This window comes from Labrus bergylta, chromosome 12 (assembly GCF_963930695.1).
Source record: "Labrus bergylta chromosome 12, fLabBer1.1, whole genome shotgun sequence".
In the NCBI taxonomy this organism is placed as follows: Eukaryota; Metazoa; Chordata; class Actinopteri; order Labriformes; family Labridae; genus Labrus; species Labrus bergylta.
This window is the reverse complement of record NC_089206.1, coordinates 16,766,526-16,791,375: the sequence shown is the minus strand read 5'-3', so window position 1 is coordinate 16,791,375 and position 24,850 is coordinate 16,766,526. Positions and strand designations below refer to the sequence as shown.

Sequence of the window (24,850 nt, the reverse complement as noted above, 5' to 3'; positions counted from 1 at the left end):
TATAGGATTCCACTATGGTGGTGTTCCTACATTGTAGGTTTCCTATAATAATTTCCTGTGAATGAGAAAAGCCATTCTTGTTTATGGTTAAGGTTTGGAAGTTAAGAGATTCCGCCTCTAACATAACTTCCCAAATATTAGTTAAGCCTTGCTGTTTTTCCAGAAGCAGGGTGGGAACTGATTCCTCCTGTAAGCTAAGATAGAACAAAAAAAAAAGCACCTGTTTTACTTCTGGTATGGTGACATTTATACTCTGAGCAGAGAAGAAGGGGGTTATTACACACCTCTCTTACCTTCCTGTTAGTCTCAAAGGAAAGTGTGTGTGAGTGAAACACAAAAGAAAGGGAGTACATGTATTAGATATGTGTGGATATGAGATGCGTAAGCATGCATGAGTACAAAAAGTAAGTTCACATCGTAAGTCTCCATTTTTTTTTTTTTTCATCTTCCTTTTTTCCCTGTATGTATGCTAGACGTTTAGAGGCCCCGTGACAGCTGGAGGCCTCTTGTGCGGGACAAGTCTTAAAGGCTTATGCCGCCTGTAGTAAGGACTGTCTGAGAGGAACCTCAGTCATCAGTTTCTGTTACTTTCAGAGCACATGAACATTTTCTATTATCATCTCTGTTCCTGCTCATGTCAACAGAAGTTCCTTTCACTTCCAAAATGTTAATTTTATTAAATGTTTTTTTTTAAACTTTAAACTGTTTTTACTTAAAGAAGGATGTGGTAGGCTACTTACTTACTACATCCTACTTTAGCTACTTAAAATAACAAATAGGCTTAATATAGTAAAAATAGTAAATAAATAATTTACATGACAAATTGAAAAAAAGGTTTCTTTGATGATTGTGTTGTCTGATTACATTTTGTAAATTCAATTCTGGGCTGGTACAACTTATCAAATCAGTGAAATATGGAATAAATGCATTAACTTCAATAACACTAGTGGCTGGTTTGTGCTTCTGCTTGAGATGACGTGTCTACATTAGTTGGCCCCCAGAATGCTTTGCGGCGCAAGAGTCCACGTCATTCAAGCGCAGGCGCAAAGCTGTTTCAGCAGTGAGCTGAGGTGTACTTCTTCCATTCAGTGAGTGTGAAAGAAGCAGTGCATTTCAACAACTGGCTCTCAGGAACAACATTAAACACCCCCCCTCCTCGCCTCTGACCACATTTCATATCTCACAATGATCCGGATAGCTGCTTTCCTCGCTCTGCTGGTGGTGGCCTGCTCAGGTGAGTCAGTGGGGAGCAAACAAAAGAGAATAAGGGGGTTAATTAGCCTGCAATGCTAACCAGCACATCAAATCACTCCCACGTATCTTGTTAGCAACTTTGACAATAAGTGATGCTTTTCGTTTTTAATGCGCTATATGAAAGATTGTCGTGTAACATTGTATTAACTAAGCTCTTCCCTTCCTGACAGGAGAGAGCTGCACAGACCCGGCGATCACTCCGTCGGCCTACACCACGTCTGACGCCGTCATCTCCTCCGAGTCTGTCTTCATCGTTGAACTCAGCCTGGCATGTGCCAACGGTGCACAGGTAACAGCAGTCCACCCACAACACTACATTAATAATAATAATAATAATAATAATAATAATAATAATAATATATGTATTGAGTGATTGACTCTGCGTTTCATACGTGTCCTTTCCAGAGTGTGACTCTGTACGCTGATGTCAATGGAAGACAGTTCCCTGTGACCAGAGGCCAGGATGTTGGCAAGTACCAGGTATGGTGGTGGTCTGGAGTTCATAGACATTTCATCTCACTGTATGGGGTTTTATGGTTATTTCTTGATAGCCAAAGTTAAAGAGACTGAAGAAGGTTGATGATAAAGCCAGAAGTGTTGTCCATCTGTTAATCTCAGTTTTAAATTCTTAATCAGCACTACCTTGAAAGAAAAGTCTGTGTGTGTATATTGATGGGCTTCTCACTCCTAACTTGATTAATGGTGTCATTATTCACGACCTGTCTGATTGTTAAGTAGAGACTGCAACTCTTGATTTCTGACATTCGCATTGGGGCACAGTGTAACAAAATTTCCAGTATGGCCAAGATTTCACTTTACAAAGTGACTGGTCAGTTGTGCTGAGGTTTGGTGTCGGCAGGACACTTACCCTCTCCTCTCTGTACTCAATTATTAGCAGTTAATAAACCCACCACAAGGTTTCTCAGAGGAGATGAAGGCTTTTAATTCCAGACCCAAAATTTTATTTTACATGTGGCTTTTCCCCTCAGGTGTCCTGGAGTCTTCCTCACAAACAGGCCAGCTCTGGAACATATCAGGTCAAATTCTTTGATGAGGAGTCCTACAGTTCCCTGCGCAAGGTAAGCGTTTGATCCACAGTAAAGACCAAACCTGCTCATATCAGATATGCTCTATAGTTTATTGCCTTTGCACTCCAATAATTTTAAATTGAATATGGTTTGAATCTCCTTTGTTTCAGGCCCAGAGAAACAATGAAGATGTGAATGCTATTGAGCCTCTCTTCTCTGTCAACATTGACCACCGGGTAAGTCTGTTATAGACTCTTAAACGGACCAAGTGAATGCAGTCACAATCATGGTGCCGTTAGCCTTGTAAAATCAACAACACACACTTTAATTACAGACTTGTAATGATTGTTCATTTCCAAGACCAGAAACAAGACTCCCAATGACTGATAATGTAGATCTGTATCTCCTGAACTTAATTCTCGCTTAAAATGATAATACCGTGTTTAATATAAAAGGTGGGTTTTTGCTGCCCCCCTACAGGCCAAAAACTTCGGTTACTGGATCGAATCCGTGAACTATACCAAAAAGAAACTAACGAAGACATTAATATAAGATGTCTAATGAACCAACTTTTATTTTCACAAAATCCTTTAGAACAAGCATTTTGTGCTTTTATTGTCATTTATTTTTATGCAAATCCCTTTCTCAGTCCATCAGGATTTTTTTTATTGCATTTTACTGTTTGTGTTGTGTCACCGAGGGACAAAATCCAGTGTCTCTTGACGTTTAAAAGAAAAGCTCAATCAAACCTAATACCACTAAACAGGCAGAGATACTGGTCTTCTTGGGAAAGCATAACTTTGTGATGCGGAGCTAAAATCCACTTATTCATGAAAAACATATTTCCTTGGAATCCCAGAGCTGCTCAGTAAGTCAATAGCTGAGAGTGACAGAGGTGCTGGTATGTAGGTTTTATTTTAGTTTCTTCCCATGAGAGGCTTTATTTTGAGATATTGAGAAAATATTTTTATATTTTCATTAATTTAATTTTCAAACAAGAGTCACTATATTTGCCCTCTAGAAGACATGACTTGCATTGTTGGTTTTCTTCTCAGTGGGTTTTTTTTCGACCCATTTGTGCAATCACATGGATCTCTCAGACTCATTATTTGTAGAACAAGGTGAAACTGGAATTAATAGTTCAGTATCTGTTTACTTCTTCCAATATAAACTTACTTTTTTAAATCTCTCTCCAGGGTGCATGGAACGGCCCATGGGTGTCTACCGAGGTGGTGGCCGCCCTCATTGGTATCCTGGTCTACTACTTGGCCTTCAGTGCTAAGAGCACCATCCAAGCATAAACTGATATAACTTCATACTTTAACCACTGGATCATTAAAGACTGAATTCTGGTGGCACTGAACCGATGATCCATAATCCAGAGATGTGGCAAACCAACGGTAATCTGTCGCCTGGTCTGGTTTTGGACGAGGAACAAAAGCCGCAGTCTTCTGAATTTCTCTCTGTATTCAGACTGTGTCTGTTTTCCATCATTGTTTTCCTTTTACAGATGCATTTTTACATGGGTTTGTCTTCTCAATATGGACAGAATTTTGTAATTTTTAGATGAAACCAAACAATTAACCTGGATTGCGTACATGAAACAAAAAAAATAAAAACTAAGGATTACATGCTGTATTCAGCCCTGTTTAAAGCTGGTTGCTATGTCCAGAACAGAACTGGCCCTGTGTTGATATCTGGTCAGAGTGGATGTTGTACAGATGTGCTGAACAAAAACAGAGTGAGGTCATGACCTCAATGTAAATGAAATGTCAATAATGTGACTGCTCTTGCTGTCCTGAACAGGCACAGTCCATTTGTCTCTTCCAGTAAATTGAATAAAATGCTTGTTTTTCCTCCAGTGAGACGTTTTGCTTCATGTGACAGATCCCCCCCCACTCTATAAATTCCCTTTTCTCTGAGAAGGTACAGAAGGTTCATGGTCTCTTGTTTCATTAGCAACATACGCAAACCATGGAGGTTATATTAAGGTCATAACTTCTGTTCTCACCTGGATTAAAAAAGACAACTTCTTAGCTAATGTTGTCTTTGCAGACTACCTGCAGATAGAGGAACAATGTCATTTTAGAACAGAGAAGGTTATACAAATATTTTGAAAAAACTAACCAGGTTTTCCATAAAGATTTATGCCAATTGTACTCATGGGAAATTACTTGTTCAAAAATATTTGGATGATGAGGATTACTTTTATTTATTTTCAACCTCAGTACTTTTATTACAAATATTATTGATGTTGTTTACAAAACCACTTAGAAAAATCTGTTTTTAATGTGAACAAGTTGAGCATTGGAGGCTGTGGCCGAGCTCTCAATGGACATGAGGGGGTTATTTTTGTTTGCCGATGAGAGTTATCGCAGTCCCTCTGGCATTCTCTGTTAGTCAAGGAGAAAAACGTGTTCATTGCAGCAGTACATAAGAAGGATATCCTGTCCTGATTCTTCTCATTGTACAACATTAGTAGGCACTGTATAGGTGTTAAAGTGGTATTGCAGGCACTGGAGCTACTTGCTGTATGTTGAGTGATGTGCTGCACTGCAGTGCCACCAGTTGAACACACTGTGGCAGCTGTGTGTTGCTTTCCAAAGCCATGGTTGCAGGGAAAGTGAGGCCAGCTTTTATCTCATGGAGGATCACATGTTTTCTTTTACTGATCCAGTATCAGCTGCTAATGTAATCCAGAAAATTGCATAATGCACTTTTGTGCCCCTGATCTGATTTTTATCCATCTCACTCAATTTGTCACATTAGGTACTTACTTCAATCTCATGCTTACGTGATTTAGTGTGTAAGAGAGATTTAAACTCAGCATGTCTATTTCTGTAGATGGCCTGGGTCAGTATTTGCACTCACTGTACAGCACAGAGAGAGAGCTGCATTTTATCCTTCCAGAACAACACGACTGCAACTTCTCCCCGACTCCCCTGAGACTAATGTAAACTTTGTATATAAGTAACATGATCCTGCACTCATAAACCATGCACAGTGTACAGAGTACACCAGTTTACCATGTCTGTTTTTCTTGTAGCATTGTCAGCACAAACACACACACTCGCATGGTGTAAGCATATCTCAGTTTTTGGATCCTGTCACCTTGGCAAAGAGACAATGGAGACATCACAGTGTTGTTAATTCAGATCAGACATGAGCTGGATTGAATCCAGACACTGGCCCTGACTGCACAGCCACCTATTAAGGCTGTGGGAAGTGGGGGAAAGCTGTATGGAGGGATATAAATGGAATGAAAAACAAACAGCAACAAACAGGGAATGAAGGCCCAGACTCTTACTCTTCTTTGTTGTGTGATGTTTAAAGCTTCAAGCCACGCATTGGTGCAGATTATTGCGGATGTAGGATCTCATTAAATTGGTTGGTGATGTTTCAGAATGAATGCCCTCACAGGATGTCTCAATTTGTTCTTGCAGTGGTAAATTGTTTGTGTAGATACATTTCTGCTTCAGATACTAATTCACAAAGTAACGTAAACTGATAAATCTGATTTATTTATTTTTTACAAGATTACACAACATGTTTGTTTTTTACACTTGCATGTGCTCTAATTTTAAGTGCATCGTTATTACATGAGAAAATAAATATTTTTTACTGTTGAGTTTTCTCTTTGTGTGCGTGCTGTCAGGCAGAAAAAAGCTACTTTGACAGGGGTGTGTAAAACAGCAGTTCAGGGGGCAGACAGCAATGGGCTTAGCGAGATTCAGCAATGTGGAAACTGGCGTCACACAAACTACTCTCACATGAAGTCACACTTACTGTCTGCTGTAAGTTTTTACTGCTCGCACTTCTTTCACACTGTTCTTTCAAAAAGCAGAACAAGAACAACAAACATAGGGGTTAACTCAGTGATCAGAAAATAGACTGTATCTTTTCACGCTGGATTCCATCTCATTACTCTACCATAACAGTTATTGTTCTGGTTATTTCATGGATGTGATGTACAGTGAGCCATGATACATGTGTAGTTAAAAAAAAAAAAAAAAAAAAAACCTTTGACTGTGGTTGGAGAGAATAGAGAAACAGTTCAAAGCTTTTCTTACTTCCTCTGTGTTATATACCTCTTCCTGTCCTGTTTGGGCATCCTCTAATCCACTTTGCCTGTTGATGCAGTTGCCAGTCAAAAACAAGCCATATATGGCAAAATGTCCTTTACTTTCTGTGTCTGTGAAAATGCATTTTCCTACATTAAATGAGACACCCCTTTCACATTTCACACTAAGTGGTCAACCACAGTAAAGGAGATATTTTTTTAAGTCATAAGTCATTTTTTAAGCTCTGCTCATAGCTTGGCATCAAGCCGTGAGAAACTGCAGGTTACACAGGAGCAGACATATCACAACAAACTAATGCGTTGCAGACAACCCCCTTGAAAGCATGTTGTATGACCTCCCCTAAAATGTTTTTTTTTTTTTTTATCCGACACCGTTCGCATGTCTTTTTTTTTATTTACAATGAAGGATAAAATGAAGGACTCTTGTTTAGGTATGAGGACAACCAAGCTTCAAGTAATGAAAACAAGGTGGGTAAGGTGATAAAAGCTCACCTTGATACCGTCGGCTCTTAGAGGAGTAAATCAGTAAATACCTCATCTGCTCTTAAGTGTGAGGTGTGGCAGTAAAAAATGGCTATATTTGGAAGAAATCACCTTAAAAACTGCCAAGGGATAAACCTTTGTTGTAAACAAAGGCACTGGGTACAAATACCTCTTTTTATAGAAAACATTTCCTGAGTGAAACAAGCTATTTAAAAATAAAATTCCAGCTGCTTAGAAAGCCAGAAAGAAAAACAATCATCATTTTTAGAGAGAGAAAGAGTGAAAATGCTCATATTTTTTTTACTTCCACTGTTTATAAAGTATGATGCTCCAGTGTTGCCCTCTAACACAGACACTACAGTGTGTTGTGTAAGATGGTGGGGTTCAGATATACCTCCCGGTGTCTTGGAATGAGCTAAGGAGCGGCCTCAGCAGTCTTCAGGTTTTCAGAGGGGTCTTGAGTTAAGCAATGCAGACACATTGTTCAGTGCAGTAAAGCTCCTGGCTCCGAGTCTGATTTATGCCGACTTTGGTCAAGGCTGGGGTGGGGTGTGTGTCTAAGTGTGTGTGTGTGTGTTGGGTGGGTTTGGGGGTTGCTCTGTCATTCGTCAGAGCCTCTGGATGCACTCCTCTGCTGACCCCAAACTGATTTGAAGAGGGAAAATTACCTATTCTCCTGCCCTTGTGACAGCCACACAGAGGGCTCATTTATTTCCCCTATACCCCCTCGCAGGAAGCTCTGCCCCGCAGTAATGAAGAAGTGACCTTGATTTTAGACATCAACCTTGCTTCAGCTTGGATACCATAAGCATCATGACGCTCAGAATTAACACTGACTGACTCTCTCTCTCTCAAACACTCAAACACACACACACACACACACACACACACACACACACACACACACACACACACACACACACTGCAGGAATACAAAAAAGCAGGGATATAACCTATAGACCATCTATCATATGCTCTGACAACAGGGAATGATGGTGGTCGGGGTGATAATAGCTACTGTCAGGTACTGACGGAGGGAAAAATTCTCTGCACTGATGGGTCTAATTTTAGTGGGTGTTTATTTAGTGTGTCAGCAGCTTCTCTATTTATTATTTAGCTTTTGTAATGGTCACTAATGGCTGTGTGGAAAATGTAATGCACAACCTGAGTGTGTTTGGCATCTTGGCATCAATCAAAAGGCCTGATGGATTCAAAGTCTGGCCCTTTCAGGAAAAAAGATTCCTCCTCTGACCTCTTCACTTCCTGACGGGAAGAGAAAAATACATGAACACCCCGAGGCTCTGGGAGAAGTTCATCTATTTCCTGATATAACAAAGTGAGATAAGGGACGATGTTGCCATAGCCTTTCAGCTGGCAGAGAATCAAAGTGGAGCTTTGTGTCTCGGGAACAAATTCACAGAGGCGTGCTAAAAGCTCAAACACCCTGGCTGCACAGAGGAAAAGGTGAGGCTTCTCCTTTCGACCCAGACAAGCACTCCTGAGACACGCTTTAAAAGCATCCCAGTATGGCCCCGCACAGGGCAGAGAACACTACTCTCTCATGGACCAAAATGAGCATTTAAAAAAACAAACATTCATTTCCAGGAACACATAATCATTAAAAGTTTAACCACATATATAGTAATCATATTTTATACACACAGACAGCTATCACATTTATGTCATGTGGAGAAGCATATTTAATCTAACTTTTTAGAAAAAGATTCCATAATAGTTCTGTTTGAAGTCTTTCATGCAGTTAAGGGGCATAATAGATTACCTTTTGTCCAAGAAATGCTTTTATATAGATTTCTACGTAATCATAAGGCAATAAGAGGAACTGAAATGTATATACATCCTATGTATGTATATTTTCATTTACAAAACAATAAATAAAAAGGTAAAAATATGCATGGCTCATTGTGTGATATAGCATATATTACATATCCAATGATTCCAGCTGTGATGGTAGCGCTCTAACAATAACACAGCTGACATCATTCGAGGTTAATCCAGTGAGGGATGTTCTCTGACAAAACAGGCACTTAGTTTGACTGGGAGTATATTCCCTGTCTTTACACTTCATATATCTTATCTGTTGAGGCTTTATATTATCTACAATTAAGACCTGAATTAGCCTTATATCTTTGGTTTCTCTTGTAGCTTCTTGTTTTCAGCTACATATCTTGGACCATTTCAAAATGTGTGATTTACATTCAACATTTTTTTATACACTATATAATAATGTGCCTTACATTTGCAATAAATACACTTTGAATTGTTCATCACTTTACATGGAATGCAGTTGAATCTTTCTTATCTGTTTCTTTCCTGTGTCCTCTGCTTGATATTCTTGTTTCGTACGTTCAGGACAGCACGACAGGAAGGGACTTTTTGTGTACCTCATATGCTGTGTTTGTACAGAATACAATCACATAATTGTGTCCCAGTTGGTTGAGGAAACCTGGATTGTTCATTTGTATTCTTCCAGGCCTAAACCCCCCTCCTGTCTGCATTAACCCATGCTCTCCCAGTTCCTCTTTTGGGGCAGTGTCTTGACTCTAACGCACCGTCCTTGTGAGTCAAACTCCATCCATCCTCCTAACAAATCACCATTGTTCTTTGGAACCGGATTCCTCCTAAACAAATATAAATACAGCCCCAAGCATCCGTCTCTAATCCACTTTCTTTGATTTAACAAAGTTTGTTCACATTATTAGATTTCAACCACAGCCTTCCCAGGGACACTCCCACAGTTGTAACACCCATGTCATCCCCTGTCTGTTCTCAGTCCAGCAGCGAGTCTCGCTCCCTCAGCACTGCTGCTTTTTTTTTCTTCTCTATGTCCATAGCTTCATCTGCTGCTTTGTACATTAGGCATGCCATAAGGCCATTAACACACTGACCCACCCCTTGCATTCCTGCGGCTCTGCTTCTATGTGAGTGGGACGAGACATTTTCTCAGATGAAACAACAAACATGCTCTCCCCCTCAACTGCAACTTTTGTGGCCATTTTTGCATTGCAGATGCTCTCTGACAGCCCCTGTAAACGTCATAGGGCCCTCATAAAGTGGTGTTGACACCTTCAATGATACCCTTCCTCCCTTGCTGGGGTGTAGGGGACAGGTGATTACAGATGGAGGTCCTGTTGACAGTACAGCTGTCCTTTGTTGTTGGAAACATCTGGTAGAGGTCAGTGCTCTCTGCGCTCAGGCTGTGACGCCGGGAGGTGGCGGTTGCTGTGGAGTTGCATGTCCTTGCAACATGTGCACGTGCATCCATGCATGTCTCATGATTTCAAACATGTCTCTCTGTGTGTGTCTGTTGCTGTTACATCAGTCTCTGTCAGTACAAACTTTCCTTGGTGGTAGAGGTGTGTGTGGTGGTAGAGTCATCTGGCAAGGAGCCTCGACGGCTGGGTCTGGACCCACAGTGCAGCAGGTTCAGCAGCTCTCTGGACACGCTGCTGGAGAAGGCGGTGTAAATCCACGGGTTGGTGCATGAGTTCAGACTGGCCAGCAGCATCAGGATAGTGAAGGCCACTCCTGCAAAGACCAAAATCCATATACACACATTACAGACAGGTGCACAAACACATACAAATACATAGACACGTTTGTATTGATGCATTTACATTTTCACATGTACAATTTTCCACCTGGGGAAAAATGAGCACACTGTACATCTCATTTTTTTAATTTCTCTTAGGGACCAGAAATATAATATGACCAACAACTATGCAGATGATGATACTTGTGGTTATATTTTCATATTATTTCCTTTAGGTATGCAACAAGAGTATAAATAAAACATGCCACTTTTAACACAGTCTGTTGAGGACAATAGAGACATTCAACTAATTTTAGAACACAATGGTGATAATGATCATCTCTTCGCGTGTGTGTGTTTGAGTGTGTATTTGTGCTAGTGTGTGTGTGAGTGCGTGCGTATGGCAGGGATAGCAAATGTCTGCTAGTAAAAAAGTCATTCATGTTTATAAATACTTTTATTTGCATGGAAAATACATTGTGTATATGCATGTGTGCTTGTGAATATGCAAAGCTGACCCACCCCACTCCATGTGTCTGCTTGTGATGTGTGTGAGCTGCTGGCACGCATCATTGATGATGAAATGTCAACATCTGGCGTCATTGCAAAACCAGCAGGGGATATAAACAGGTTATTTACGGGCCTCTAATGTTTGTCTTCAGCTTCAGATCAGAGGACTCCCACTCAGTCCAACTATCAGCTACAATTTAAGGCTTCTCGCCTTGCTCGCTCTGTCACTCGCTGCCAGAATAAAAGACACCAACAGATGCTGTTTATTTGCCAAAATGTACAGAGGCCAGAGATGCCAGGCAGCGGTCTCTGGTTGTGGGTAAAAATATGGTGTTTTTGAGATCATATTTCACAACTATCATTGCTGGAGCTGGTTGCAATATTGACTGAGATCAAGGGAGACAACAGCATTAATCAAAGGTTGTTGTGGAGAACCAGACCTGTTTGATTAGCTTTTGTTTTTGGCTGCCTCGAGTGCAAAACAGTGCTCATTAAGAGCAATTAAATGGATAATATGGGAAGAACAACTTAAGTGATGGTTATAACCCACATATCTGCTTTTGTAGCTCTCTGAGGGTGAATTGCACAGACAAGTGTGTGTTACAGTGTCGTACCAGAACTCTGGATGTTAGTGTGGATAGAGAACTGACTGAAGTGTATATGATACAGACCTTGGTTTGGAGAGTTGGGGTCCCATGCCGCCCAAAGCTGGACTATAAAGAAAGGAGACCAGCAGATAGTGTAGACCAGCACGATGACCAGGGTCATTCTCACTGTCTTGGACATGGCTTTAGTGATGCTCGGAGGCGGGATGGCAGGAGGGAGAGGCGCAACATAGTCGAGGGAACAGCGGGGTGAGCCTGAGGCCAGCTCGTAGGGCGCGTATGCCTCCTGGCAGTCTGAGCTGTTCACTGTTTGCTGCTGTGTTGCCGATGTTGTTGTTGTTGTTGTCGTTGTTGTTGTCACAGGTGCACCACAGCAACTGTTATACTGAACAGCAGAGGGTACATAGTCGTAAGACTCTCCAGCTTGGCTGTTATTGTGAGGGTGGTTATTCCCACCCTTTAAAAGCTGTCCTCCTCCTCCTCCTCTGCCCTCCCTCCCCACTCCTCCCCCCGACGCCCGTCTCCCTCTCTCCCTCGCTCGCTCGTCCTCCTTCTTAAAGCTGTGGAAGCGGAAGAGGATTTCGTCCTTCTTCAACTCGGCCGTCACCATCCTCTCTGACTTCAGGTAGATATTGTTGTGAATCTCTCTGAAGATTCTTATCTAAAAAAAATTAAATATTTGCAAAAAGAAGCACAGTTTTAATACAGAGGAGAACATACTATTCACAATTTAATACCCAGAAGGCCTGAGGATAAAGTTTAACGAGTGGCATGAGTCAGAATCAGATGCCTGTCTTTGCTCTTTGCAGACAAATCTGTTTGCATTTCTGCCTCGACAGTGACAGGAAATTTGGAAAGTGTGTGTTGGCCTTCACCATCAGACATAAACCAGCATCAGACATTTTTATTCAATACTGCAATTCCTCTACTTTGTAAGAATCTCAGAATCTATCATTATGTTTTATTGTAGCATAAAAATTCTTCATGCTCTTCTAGGAGACGTCAACAATAATTTGAAAGCAAGGATAAAGGAAATTCATACTCAGAGCTATTTTTACTTTTCTTTTAGAGATTCTAATTTTTCTTACTGCCAACCATTGTTCTTCTTACACCTTTAACTTCTTTGAAAACAGGTTTATGAGGGTACAATACTGCAGTCCACAACAACATACAGGATATACATGTGCAAGCATGGAATCAGCTAAAGCAACTTTCGAAGAACTTCCTTCTGCAGAAACTACATCCTACTTCAATACAGGTGTCTAATTGATTTAAAATTGGAAAATGAAAAATGGTCAGGGTTTCTATGTTTCTCTCAGATCTGGTACATTCCTCCTTCTGGCAGAAGGTTCTTTGGGTGGGCAGATTTTCTTAGCAGCAGTCTCAGCAGTGGTCCTCCAAGTGCTGTGTTAATTAGGGGAAATAGCTAGACCCTGAAAATATCTTTCCCTAAATAGAGCAGCATGGCTGATGGGAGGCAGCCCAGAATGCCTCCTCTCCATGGGATGCTATATAACACCAACCACAGTCGTCCACACAGGTTATCCAACAATCCCTGCCAAATGCACCCCCGATGAAAACAAAACACAATTTCATTCATGCCTTTGTTTTTGGATTATGTTGCATACAGCATGTGGTCATTGTGGTTGGTGCAGAGATTGAAAGCCCAGCCAATAAAAGTGGTTGTACCTGACAGATGGTGATTATCAAGGCGGGCAGGAGGAAGACTGCCACGGTCATCCAGGTGATGTAGGCCTTAAGCCCCCACGGTTCTGCAAAGTGACCCCAGCACTCATATTCTCCATCAGCGACTTCTGAGCGAGAGAAGATGAACACCTGACAAACCAGACAAACGGAGGGTGGTCAGCATTCCAACAGACATGACTGCCAGTTTCCTCTACCATCAGCTGAACTGTGATGACCTCATCAGGATAAAAATAGATCAACATCTTGAGTTACTCTCTCATGTCCTATTTCATAATGTGTGTTTGTGTGTTTGTGTGTTTTGTTCGTGTGTGTGTGTGCAACTTTGTGCAATTTGATTTTTATTCCTCCCCACCTGCGGTATGCTGAGCACCAGCGCCAAGCCCCAGGCCACCATGACAGGGGTGTTCCAGCGGGACATTGCCCCCCCACGGTAAGCCTGTAAGGGGCAGCAGATAGCTTGGTGCCGGTCTACCGTCATAGCAACTATCATGTAGGAGGAAGCAAACATGCCCACAATCTGTAAGTACTTGATGGAGCGGCAGAGAAAGTCGGGCCCCTGAAACCTCTCTGTGATGTCCCATATTAGCTGAGGAAGAACCTGAAAGCAGATAAAAAAGAATCAGTTATTTTGTATGAAGTGGCTCCTTGCAAAGTAGAGAGCATTCCTAAAATAAATCAACACTATTTTTACTCAAGCCAACAGCACAGTGCAGTACTGCTGTAAACACTTTCTTGAGCCTAAAATGTGTTTTAATGAGCAGCTGAAAAGAGTTCCCAGAAAATACACTTTTTAATATTTTCTTTATGTGATGTTAACAGTGCCCAGTTGTTTTAGGAAAAACTGAACTTTAAAAAAATATATTTATTGGAAAAAAGTTATTTGTTTGAATCCTTAAAATACGATTTTCATGGAAAGACATGCTGGATGTTGGTGTGACGGACTTAAACACAATGTGATTCAATTCAACACTGAATCTATCATGAATAATGTAATGAGTTCAGAATCAGAGTTATTTGGCCAGAAAGGGATTGACTCCAGTTTAACTGTGGAGTTGCAATCATCAATCAATCAATCAACAAATAACTAATAAATGAATATGAAGAGCCTACATTAGACAAAAGTGCAGTGTGGCGGAGGGCAAACGATGCAGAAAAAACCATGGTAAATGTTTTTGTAATTTTACAAATGCTGGTTTAAGCTAAAGCTCTGAGTGGATATACATCCATCATTTTTTTTAACTCAATCTTCCTGTCATAATGATTAAATTCCAGTTTTTGTTTTTCGTTTTTTTTTTAGCTGAATCGACTTATCTACTTAGCTTACTATCTGTTACATCATATATTTTTGGGATGCTCATTTCAGCAGCCTTTGCACTGATTCTGATTCAATACACAAATCTTGTCAGAATGTTTTTTAAGGCTTTAGAGGTCTTTTCAATGTTTCTATGCAATTCAGACCACCACCAGTTACAATAATACTATAAACTATAGTTACAAAAGCTGTGACACAAGTTCGATTCAGTTGAAAAGCTATTTTAAATATATTTGGGATATGACAACTAAATTACTGTTAAACCAGTATGGCTCGCAGAACTGATTGCGCATGTGACTAGCCACTGTGGCTTATTGTTCTTGTTTCATGTGACTCTTGAACTGACCTGAAACAGGGCCACCACCAGGTCAGCTACACACAGGTTGACCATGAACACGTGCATGGGGGCATTGTGCTTTCTCCTCCTCAGCAGCACCCACAGCACAAAGCTGTTCCCCAAGGTGGTGAGAGCCAGAACCACCCCGAGCACAGCGATCTCAGCTCGGGCCAGGCCCAGGTCCCTGCCCCGGGGCTGGGGCAGAGTGTGAGGTGTGGTGGTGGAACCGTTCTCAGGGAAGATCCCAAAGAAGGATCCCCCACTGTGAGAACTATTGAGGGAGTTGAGCTCGGAGACAAACAAAGACGAGGAGGAGAAATTGTTCCGTCCTGCGGCAGGCAGAGAGGAGAGGGCTAACCCATCCCAGTCCGTTTCCACACTGATGCTTTCCATTCCTGCAAAACAAACAAAGTGTTCATGCAAGAAATCCAGTCTAAACCTGTTGTTAGATAATGCCCCCAGGAAAATCTTCCCCAGAGGTCTAACTGGTGCAGAATCCCAAGACTGCTTACATATTTTTATCACCCACAATTTACTTGCTCGGTTTTTATCAGGATATCTATTTAACTTCACACTTATATGTAATTTTGCTCATTTGCCCAGAAACTTGTCAGCTGAGAAGCCTGCTTCTTTTCACTTATCTAACCGCCGACAATCCAAATCAAAACACTCGGGCCTTTCATTTTAGATGCAGATGCTGATGCAGAGATTAATCACAGGGCTGGTTTTTTATTCAGTACATATATTACATTTTCACATGATACACTATAGATAGCTTCCTTTGATCAATCCTAAGGAAATTGGACTTACAGGGAAGAATACCACAGACTGTACTAATCACGCTGGTATGTTAATACTGTTGTGTTTTTGATGCTGTCTGTAAAATTTAAACAAGTCTTCAGTTCATGTGTTTGTCCATTTTTCAAAGCTCTCGGTTCTGTTTGACGCAAGTCCAGTGTTGTTTATTTTCCTTTTCATATTTTCTCAAGGTTGATTTGATAGTTTTCCTTCACCTCCGCTCTCATAATCACTTTTATCCCATGTTAACCCCCATACATTCCTCTTTTCCCCCTTTTTTGTTCCCCCCATCGCCCTCTCCAACTTTCTCTCACATACACATGCTTCCCCTACACGTGCACTCTTTCTCGATCTCAATAAATGTTACGTTTATTTTTCTTTGCTTATAAATAAATGTCTCAAAAGGAACCGAAAGCTGATAGGAATGAGATGTCAGTTTTATGAAACGGAGTCGTGGGATGCTGGGGGCATCCGTGGTCAAATAAACTGCACGTAGAGAGAAAGTCTGGGAGGAAAAAAAAAAGACGGGAAATGAGAAATGAGTGAGTAGAAAGGGGCAGGAGAAGAAAAACAATGTAGAAAAAGGTGGAAAGAGGATGATAAGATAAGAAAAATGAGCCAAATATAGCTAAGAAAAGTGCTGTTACTTAACTGTGAGTTGATTGACACTTTTTACTGATGTGTCATTTTGACTAATGTGCAAGGAGTGGTAAGGTAAGCAAAAGTAACACTGAAAAGGATGTTGGAAATTTTCCACAACTAAAAATAGTAGACAAACTACAGTGATAGTATTGTGCAATTAAGTGTGACTAACATGATATTACAAGGTTGTTCCCACTACTCCTCGGAGACCTAATGGCCAATTTGCTGGTAATAGCGAACTCACTGCTGGGTGTGTGAGATAACACAGCTGAGCATATTGTCAAGCGTTGCATGCCGGCTTTGCCAGAGGAATGTATTCAGATGAATGCATGACAAGCCAGGCCAGCTGGACCTCTCAACCCAGCATGAAGGCAGAGCTGTGGGTGAAAGGAGGAGAATCTGAGCGGAACCGTCTCTCTTAAGACGGACTCTCTGATTGGAGTGAATCCCTCCCTGCTGGAGACCGCAACGCTTCAACTCATGGCTAAACCGAGGCGTACTTCAATTAAATGTCTCTTTATATGGGTCAAATATGTGCCAAAGGGTCATTTGGATCAAAACAAGTAATATTCCTTCTTATTTTCTGTTTATTATTTTACCGTTTTTTTTTTAAATATATCTATTGACAACGAAGCCTTTTATCATCAAGGGATCTGTGGCCTCTCTTTGTCAGTACCTGAGGAGCCTGGAGCCCCTCTCTGTAATTACAGCACAATTCATAAGGGGTTTCTTTGTGTGGCTGCTCGTCTTTATGCTCAATATATAATCTCATTATTTATATTTGCCCATGTGATTCATTTCTGATGTAAAATCCCCTCTCATGTATGCCTCTGCCAAAACATAGTGTGATGACTTATGGGAGGTGCTACAATGACAAGGCCTTAGAAATGTATCTAAAGTGTATGAGCAATGTCAAATTGATTTCACCAAATTGTATTCAATGAAATCAAATACATGGATAATAACTTTATTAACTGTTCAGGAATGGTTTCATCTGGTTTGACTGAATAGTGGTGCCTCCATGTGAGCTACAAAAGCAAGTAAAACCGTCAGCAACTAGGCTGACTATTTTCATATTGTAAATGTTAACGCCTGTTACTACTGCCCCTGGGCATGTGCCAGAAGAGACCATTTACAGAAACCTTAAGAAACACAGTTTTTTTACATTTCTAAAGCAAATATTCACCACAAGTGAGACATTAATAAAAAAAAGAAGCAGTAAGATTTTTGTCTGAAAACAGTGCATGCATAGAATAAGATCAGCTATGAAAATAAAACGGTTTTACGTTGTCCACAGGGGGCGCCAAACTCTGCACAAAGCATGAGTACCTCACAGGAGCTTTAAATAACAGACAGTGTGTGAGGCATTTCCTCCTGAAACTATTAAAGGTCTCCTTTTTTTCTGATAACTTCTGCATAAGGCTCTGTTTTCCAGAACTCCTCAAAACATGCTCTCATTTGCGTGGCAGTTCCTTCCAAGAAATCAAGATGGATTGTCGTCAAATTGCTCAATGGTTAAACAGCAGAAGACCCACGCATAGCTCAAAACTTCTTGCAGTGATTTTTTTTCTGCCCACAGAGGAAAAAGACTTCAACTAAGGAATGCCTGGAGAAGGTAAATGTTGTCAACAGAACAGTCCAAGATGTACTTTAATGTATTCCTCTATATTCCCTGTCTCTACAAACGCATTCTGCTTGGCTCTCTCTTTAATAACACTAACACCACACAGCATTCCCATCCGTCCGATCGACTTAACGTTCACCACAAATTATTCCATCTCTCTTTGCCGGATAGACTGTAGACTCTGCTTTTAGTATAGTTAGTGTGGTGCGTTGCTTCCTCTCTGAACTTTAAAGCTTTCACTATGATTAATGATTGAGTCAATTCCTCTCTTGCTTTTCTCTATAGATTCAAACCAATGTGAAACCATCCATTTTCATGCCCTCCCCCATCCTACACCGTTCCCTCTCACAGGTCCACATCGCCTAAGGGAGCACAGAAACAGGTAGTTAAAAAAAAAAGAAGCATTATAGCTACCACACATTCACATCTTTCAACATGTCAGTCCTTAGCTTTTTCTTGCTGTTCACACATGTTTTGGTCATTTCCTTGGAGAAACTACGTCATGCTCTAGCTATGCAGAGACCCAAACCGCTATCTGCTTGTGTCCTCTCTTAAACCATCCTGAAGTATAAGAAGAACCACATGTCTATAAGAGAAAGCTCAGATGAGATAGTTGTCACTTCAGTGTTATTCTGGTAAAGAACTTTTTCCTCCATTTTGTTAATGGGTCAATATATATTCAAAATACTCTAAGCTTAGAGGTTTCTTTTTCAGAAATCTGACGCAATACAATGTGAGGTTCGCTGTGACTTCCCCTTATTGATTTAAAGCGCTCATGCACGGTACAGACTGTGTTTGTGAAGTGAGGTAAAACAATGAGTATGGCTCCAAATGTTGGTATCTTATTCTTGTAGAACCTTTGAATGGTTATTATTTTGTATTGTAATGTTTGTTATTTGTAAATTCAGGCTAGATAACTATATCATTTTAGATTTTATTTTTGTATCATTCTTATGCATCAATTAATTTTTTTTACAGACCCAAACTTTTACATTTTCTTGTTGCGTGTGATCTGAAAAATAATCAGCAGACTGGAAACTGTGAAAATGTTGCATTTTGTTATGTTAATGCTAAAACAGGAAAAGAACCATTAAAAGTGTAAATATCACAAATGATATAAGTTTGGCAAAAATGAATGCAAACTTAATCAGTACAATGGAGGTGAATATACCTCGTATCATTGGAGTTGTTAATAGAGTTATGTATACTGGATGTAATACAAAGGATTTCTACAATGCAGGTTGAAAAATGCAAATGAGCTGGTTATGGTTCAGCATAGTTTCATTATGTTAAAGTTTAAAGAGAAGGATGGCTCTTTTAAAATATCAAAGTCAAAAAGAAAAGAAAGATTAGATGGACAATAATCCTTCTGATCTTTCATCTTGATCCTGTCATTTGATGTCAAAACATTTCCTGTCTCTACTCCTGACCTGTCATCTCATGCATGGCAGGGAAACACATTTCCGTCACTCCCTCATGCAAAGAGGACCTTTCAACATATTTAAGACCTTAGCAGTAAGGATGAACCTGGCTGGCTGACTTATAGCCAATGAACTTGAAAGAGTGGCAGCAGCCGCATCAGAAGCAGACAGGTGCTCTAGCACAAGGTGCAGTAATCCAAACATAATGAAAGATCCATCAGTTAGTGTCTGTCTTGTGAGTGCACGTCAGTCCTTTGATTAGTTCCCATTGACCAGGTTTGACCTTATCTGATTCATGCGAACCTCTATATCCTCATTAGCAGCCCAGACAACCTGTCATTAATTTATCTACTTTAATCTGCTCTTCCTCCCTTTTTTTCATTTTTTTCTCTTGCACCTGTTATATTCTCAGATTTTCCACATCCATCCACCCACTCTACATCTGTCTTGTCAGGAAGGATCAAAATAGCAAAGGAAACTGTTTGTGACATGCATGTCATTTCTGTTTGGTTTCAATTATCACCCTACTTAATAGACTTTGGCAGAAAACGGGATTAAAATGTTGTGGCCCAACCTGAATCTGAAAATAAACCCATAAATTCTGCTTGTTAGATCACACCACGTGATATACTTGTATTTTGGTATTCTCTGTGCTGCTTTTCTCTGTATGGCTGGAGACTTTATTTACATATCAATCAATAGATTCTTACACAATAAAGGTCTGGATGAGTCATCTGGGCAGAGCTGCATTTCATCTGCATGATGAAGCAAATGTGAAAATGCTTTTTCCTTAAGGCCCCACATGTTGGTAAATGAGTTTCCCACTGACACCTTCACATGCGGCACACATTCATCATAAATTCAGTCCCCATCAGCATAAATGCCTCATCCGAAGTAGCCAGTTTAATGACAGGTGGATAGTATCAACATATTTATATTTTTCAGTTCGTGGAGGCACCTGCTTTTCTGATTACAAATCAGATTTACAGCCCTGTATGTTTGATATAAATATATATTTTTTATTGGTTGTCTCTGCTGTAGACTGCTGCCCATATGAGCAGTAAAAAGTAAACACTTTCTTCTTTTACTGTCAACAACCCATTAAATGTTAATCATGTGGGACCACACCTCATTGCACTCACTGATACATTCATTACTCACCCACATTTTGGTATATTTGTTGTGGCACACTACTTGAGTTTTGTATTCACAAACATCACCACAAGTTTATTTCCAAAATACACCGACCAGTGAACAGAAGTCACCATGGTAGGTGTTGAAAAAGGTCCAAGTCCCCTTATCTGCACTGATAAAGCCAGTTCATAAGACCACTGACCACTGTTTTTCTTGTCATGTATCATTAACCAGCACCCTGTTGACTAGCATGTGCCCTAAACAAAGCAGGGCCCCTTTTCATGCCAACCAAGTGATATCAATATTTAGAGCATTTCCCCTGAAGAATGAAAAGTGGGCCATGTTGTTACAACATCAGCTCAAATCGACCCCGAGGTTTGTAGCTGATACGGTCATTATCTGTGCCACATGCCGAAACGCACACAATCAAGTTATTCAGTATTCCAGGGAAGCAGAGTACACTGACAATTAATAACAGAAATGATGATCATGATGATGATTTTTCTTGAATGGGCCACAATAAAAAAGAACACTTTATGCATATTGTATATTTAGCCAAACATTATAGAGAAGAAAAAAGTGTATTATAATGGAAAAGCCATTTCAAAGCAATTTGTTTCCTCATTAATGACAAACAAACTGAAGACAAACTTGAAAGATCTATTCTATGTATTCTTGTTTATTGTTAGATTGAACTGAATGAATCCAAACTATGCCAGGTAGCATTTTTGTTCTCCAGGTTGTCGTGTCTCATAGTCAGTGTTTCTTTTTGAATTGTTTTTTGTTTAGATTCTGAGTAATTTTTAGCATTTCAGTGCTGTTTTTAATGCTGTGTTAGCAAGGGTTGTTTAGAAGTTAATCAAGTCATAAACAATGATGTGTTGGAAGTAGTCACTTTTCAGTCATGTCTAGCACAAGGTGAATGTATTTGTGCTTCAGAAATGTATATAAGTGGAGTTCATTGATGAAGTTCATTGCCTGAGAAAACACTTGAACATGTTTGTTAGCAATAAACCTTATTCTCTGTTATGATCCAAAAATCCAGTGGACATTTTAAATGGGCTTTAATCAATTAATCAAACTCAGAGTGCTAACAAAGCTTCAGGGCTTCATACAGATTGAAATTGAAGTTGAAGATGATTTTTGCAGTGATCATTGCTCCACTTTGAAGGAAAACTTTTCCATTATACTGTATCGTATGAAATTTGATTTTCTGCTGTGCTGATCTTTTAAAAGTCAGGCGATAAATCCATCATCTTTGACGATGTGTTAACCATAAACACACAGCCGGTCCACATATCGCCTTTTATCCTCCAAAGACCTTTGATTTACCAATTAAAAAATACGGGCAGGACACAAACACACAGAAACATACACACAAAAACATTAAAGAGGAGCACCCCAAGGTGAGTGTGTGTGTGTGTGTGTGTGTGTGTGTGTGTGTGTGTGTGTGTGTGTGTGTGTGTGTGTGTGTGTGTGTGTGTGTGTGTGTGTGTGTGTGTGTGTGTGCCTCCGTGTCCACTCACCTTGCTGTCAGTGCATGGTAAGCTTTCTCACGCGTGTCCTTTACTCTTGCCGCGTCTCTGTCACTCTGGGAAAAAAGCATTATGAGCCGTCAGCATTACACTTCTTTAACATTACATGAAAGAGCAGATCACATTCACACGCTGACTGCTCTATTGAGCTTTTTTAATCCGTGGAAAAACTCAGAGGGACACGTGCATTTTCAGTGAGTCTGTGACTCATGACACCTCTATGAGAATTTAAACTCTTGGGAGCTAAGAAGCTGTAAATGCTCAGAAATCAGGTATTTAAAATCACTGTATGTTAACTTCTATTCATGCCAATAATATGTGTAAAAGATTATGCTGAAAATACTTCAATATATCCTTCGTGTTATCACGGCATCAATGTGCTTCAATATCCAAACAGATGTACTGTTATGGTATCATTAAAAAATAGTTTTGATTGCCTTGTGTAAACATTATTTATAAATGACACACTGTTATACTAACTGTATGCATGTTAAACTACATGGAAGTTAGATTAATGATGCTGATTTTATCACAGTGATTTTAATCATAATAATTTATGAAATACTAGATAAAAAGCTTGAGTTGTATATCAGTGCCTCTAGCATACACATGTAGATGTGCAGAGAGATGACCTAGATTGATCCGTAACAAATCCATTTCAACACAATGTGACAAGTTTGAGTTCCTCCAGACCACTGGGCTCTTAAGTGTTTTTAGTTGTCAGTTTTTTTCCAGGACTGATAAAGGATTATAAATAGGATTTTATGTCAAATTGATCAATATCAGTATCAGCACAGAGTAAATAAAAGGCACTTACCAATGATCCACTTCAGTGGTGCAGCAGGGGAACAAGAAGCTGGCAGAATTTCTCCCAAAACATTCACATCTTCAGTGCTGTCAGTCCGAGTCCCTCAGTTGGCCCCTGTATGAATCAGGTAGGACGCAAAATCAGTATGTCTATTTTGAAATCAAGAAGTTTTTTTTCTTTCTGTTTTCTTTCTGTCACTGATTCTTCTGTCACTGTGACAACAAAGGACGGCAGGATCCTTGCAGCTCCTTGGTGCGTATGCTGCTTCTATTGTTCTTGCTGTGTTGGAGTTCACAAGTATATGTCACAGTAATCCATTTGATAGCCATGTGTGTGTCCCGGTTCCTTGTGCGTCACGTTATGCTCCTGCAATGTGCTGCTCCCTCCAACACTCAACAGCAGAAGTGAATCTGAGCTCCGTATGCTCCTACCTCCCCCCTCCCCCCCTCCCCCCGACTATCCCCTCCTCCTAGGTCAACCAGCCTGTCCTCTAGTACTGAGGGTGGAGCGTGCAGGCAGGAGTTATACATACCTATAAAGTGAGAGGGAGAGGGACGGAGAGTGTGTGTGTTTGTGAGTGTGTGAGGGGGAGAGAGAGAGTGTGTGTGAGGGAGAGAGAGAGACAGAGAGAGAGAGGTAGAGGATGTACACAATGACACAGAGTACTGGGTTTATATTCTTGTACATGTGATATATGTGTGTGTTAAAATATATCTAAATGTAATTAAAAAAAACATTGTTTTGAAGTTAATGTACATGTGTGTATTTGTTTGTGTGTGTAACAAAGAGAGAGCCAGGGAAATACAGAGCTGCCCCTCCCCTCATTGTAATGATTTATGCCTTGTTTAAGTCATTGATACTCACCTCTTGTGTTTTTATTCAAAGCTCTCTCCTGTTTTGTGCTCTTTTCGCCTTTGTTGTGGGTGGACAAGGGCTGGTGCTCTACCACCTTCCTAGAATACCGATTGGCTGAGTCAGCTGGATCAGCAGCAAGCCACACCCTTGGTGTACACAAAGACCTGTGAAGGTTACAGCAAATATTTTTTTGCTGTCTTTAAAAAATTGCAATGCTCTCTCTCTCTCTCTCTCTCTCTCTCTCTCACTCTGTCTCTCTCTCTCTCTCTCTCACACACACACACTCGCACGCACACAGAATTGTAAGATAACACACTTTGCATGCACAGGAGCACTTTCAGTTTACATCATGACTAAATTCTTAAATACATATAAACACACCCATATGTACAAAATTCCAAAACATGGAGACAAAAAATTCCTTCCAAGCATGCCTATGGCATTAATGTCTGCAGATTTTAGAAAATAAACTGCAGCTTTTTTTCCCTCACAAATTTTCAGTTAACAAAAACTTGAAATTCCTGGAAAAAAAGTCAACTCGATAACCTGAGAAGTTGACATCTAACTCGGGATAATTATTATCTAGATTAACCCTTTCAAAAACCAAGCACTGATTGTGTCCTTTCTTCTCTTTCTTTTTTTTGGTGGGGGGTAGTCCAATACAAAAATCATAGGCAGCATCAGGGGCTGATACTGGTACAGTACTTGTCTCAGTAGATATTGGTATCGGCATCAGAACAATTCTATTTACAGGTGTTATATATCATTCTCATTCATTGGCCCCCAGCAGCTCACAAATACACAAACAGACACAAACAAAGACAGCATGCTATACCCATGAGACCCTCTCTGTCTGTCTGTCTAGCGCAAAGCCATTGATCCCCGGCCAGCAGGGCTAGGATTGTCCCATGATGTCAGAAAACTTGGATGCCCTCCTCCAGCTGTGCTGCCAGCTTCACATCAGATGCCTCCCTCAGTCAAACAATTCTGTCCTACCTCTCTGTGGAGGTGGGGTTGTGAGCTCCCTGAGAATCACTCTAACATGATTATCTTGGCTCCACTGGTCTTAAAGAACGTTTTGTGACAAAGCAGCAAATAAATCCACAATCCACTTTATTGGTTTAACTGCTTCCAAGACAACTGATGAGCAAGATGAGGAGTGGCAA

General features: G+C 40.4%; 2 protein-coding genes across 2 annotated transcripts; one reads left to right on the top strand and one right to left on the bottom strand.

The window, feature by feature from the left end:
- The first annotated feature begins 1,046 nt into the window (after positions 1-1,046).
- Positions 1,047-4,147, top strand: ssr4 (signal sequence receptor, delta). The gene is made up of 6 exons (XM_020657262.3): positions 1,047-1,234; positions 1,425-1,543; positions 1,660-1,734; positions 2,244-2,333; positions 2,453-2,518; positions 3,479-4,147. Exons 1-6 carry the CDS (start codon positions 1,186-1,188, stop codon positions 3,581-3,583), a joined length of 504 nt encoding a protein of 167 aa, XP_020512918.1. The 5' UTR covers positions 1,047-1,185; the 3' UTR covers positions 3,584-4,147.
- Positions 4,148-6,279: 2,132 nt separating this feature from the next.
- avpr2aa (arginine vasopressin receptor 2a, duplicate a) lies at positions 6,280-23,243 on the bottom strand. Its single transcript, XM_020657263.3, has 7 exons — positions 22,839-23,243; positions 22,013-22,077; positions 14,877-15,262; positions 13,571-13,816; positions 13,201-13,347; positions 11,578-12,172; positions 6,280-10,392 (listed from the first exon to the last, which is right to left on the bottom strand). The coding sequence occupies exons 3-7, from the start codon at positions 15,258-15,260 to the stop codon at positions 10,193-10,195; spliced, it is 1,572 nt and encodes a 523-aa protein (XP_020512919.1). The 5' UTR covers positions 15,261-15,262; positions 22,013-22,077; positions 22,839-23,243; the 3' UTR covers positions 6,280-10,192.
- Between the last annotated feature and the right edge of the window lie 1,607 nt (positions 23,244-24,850).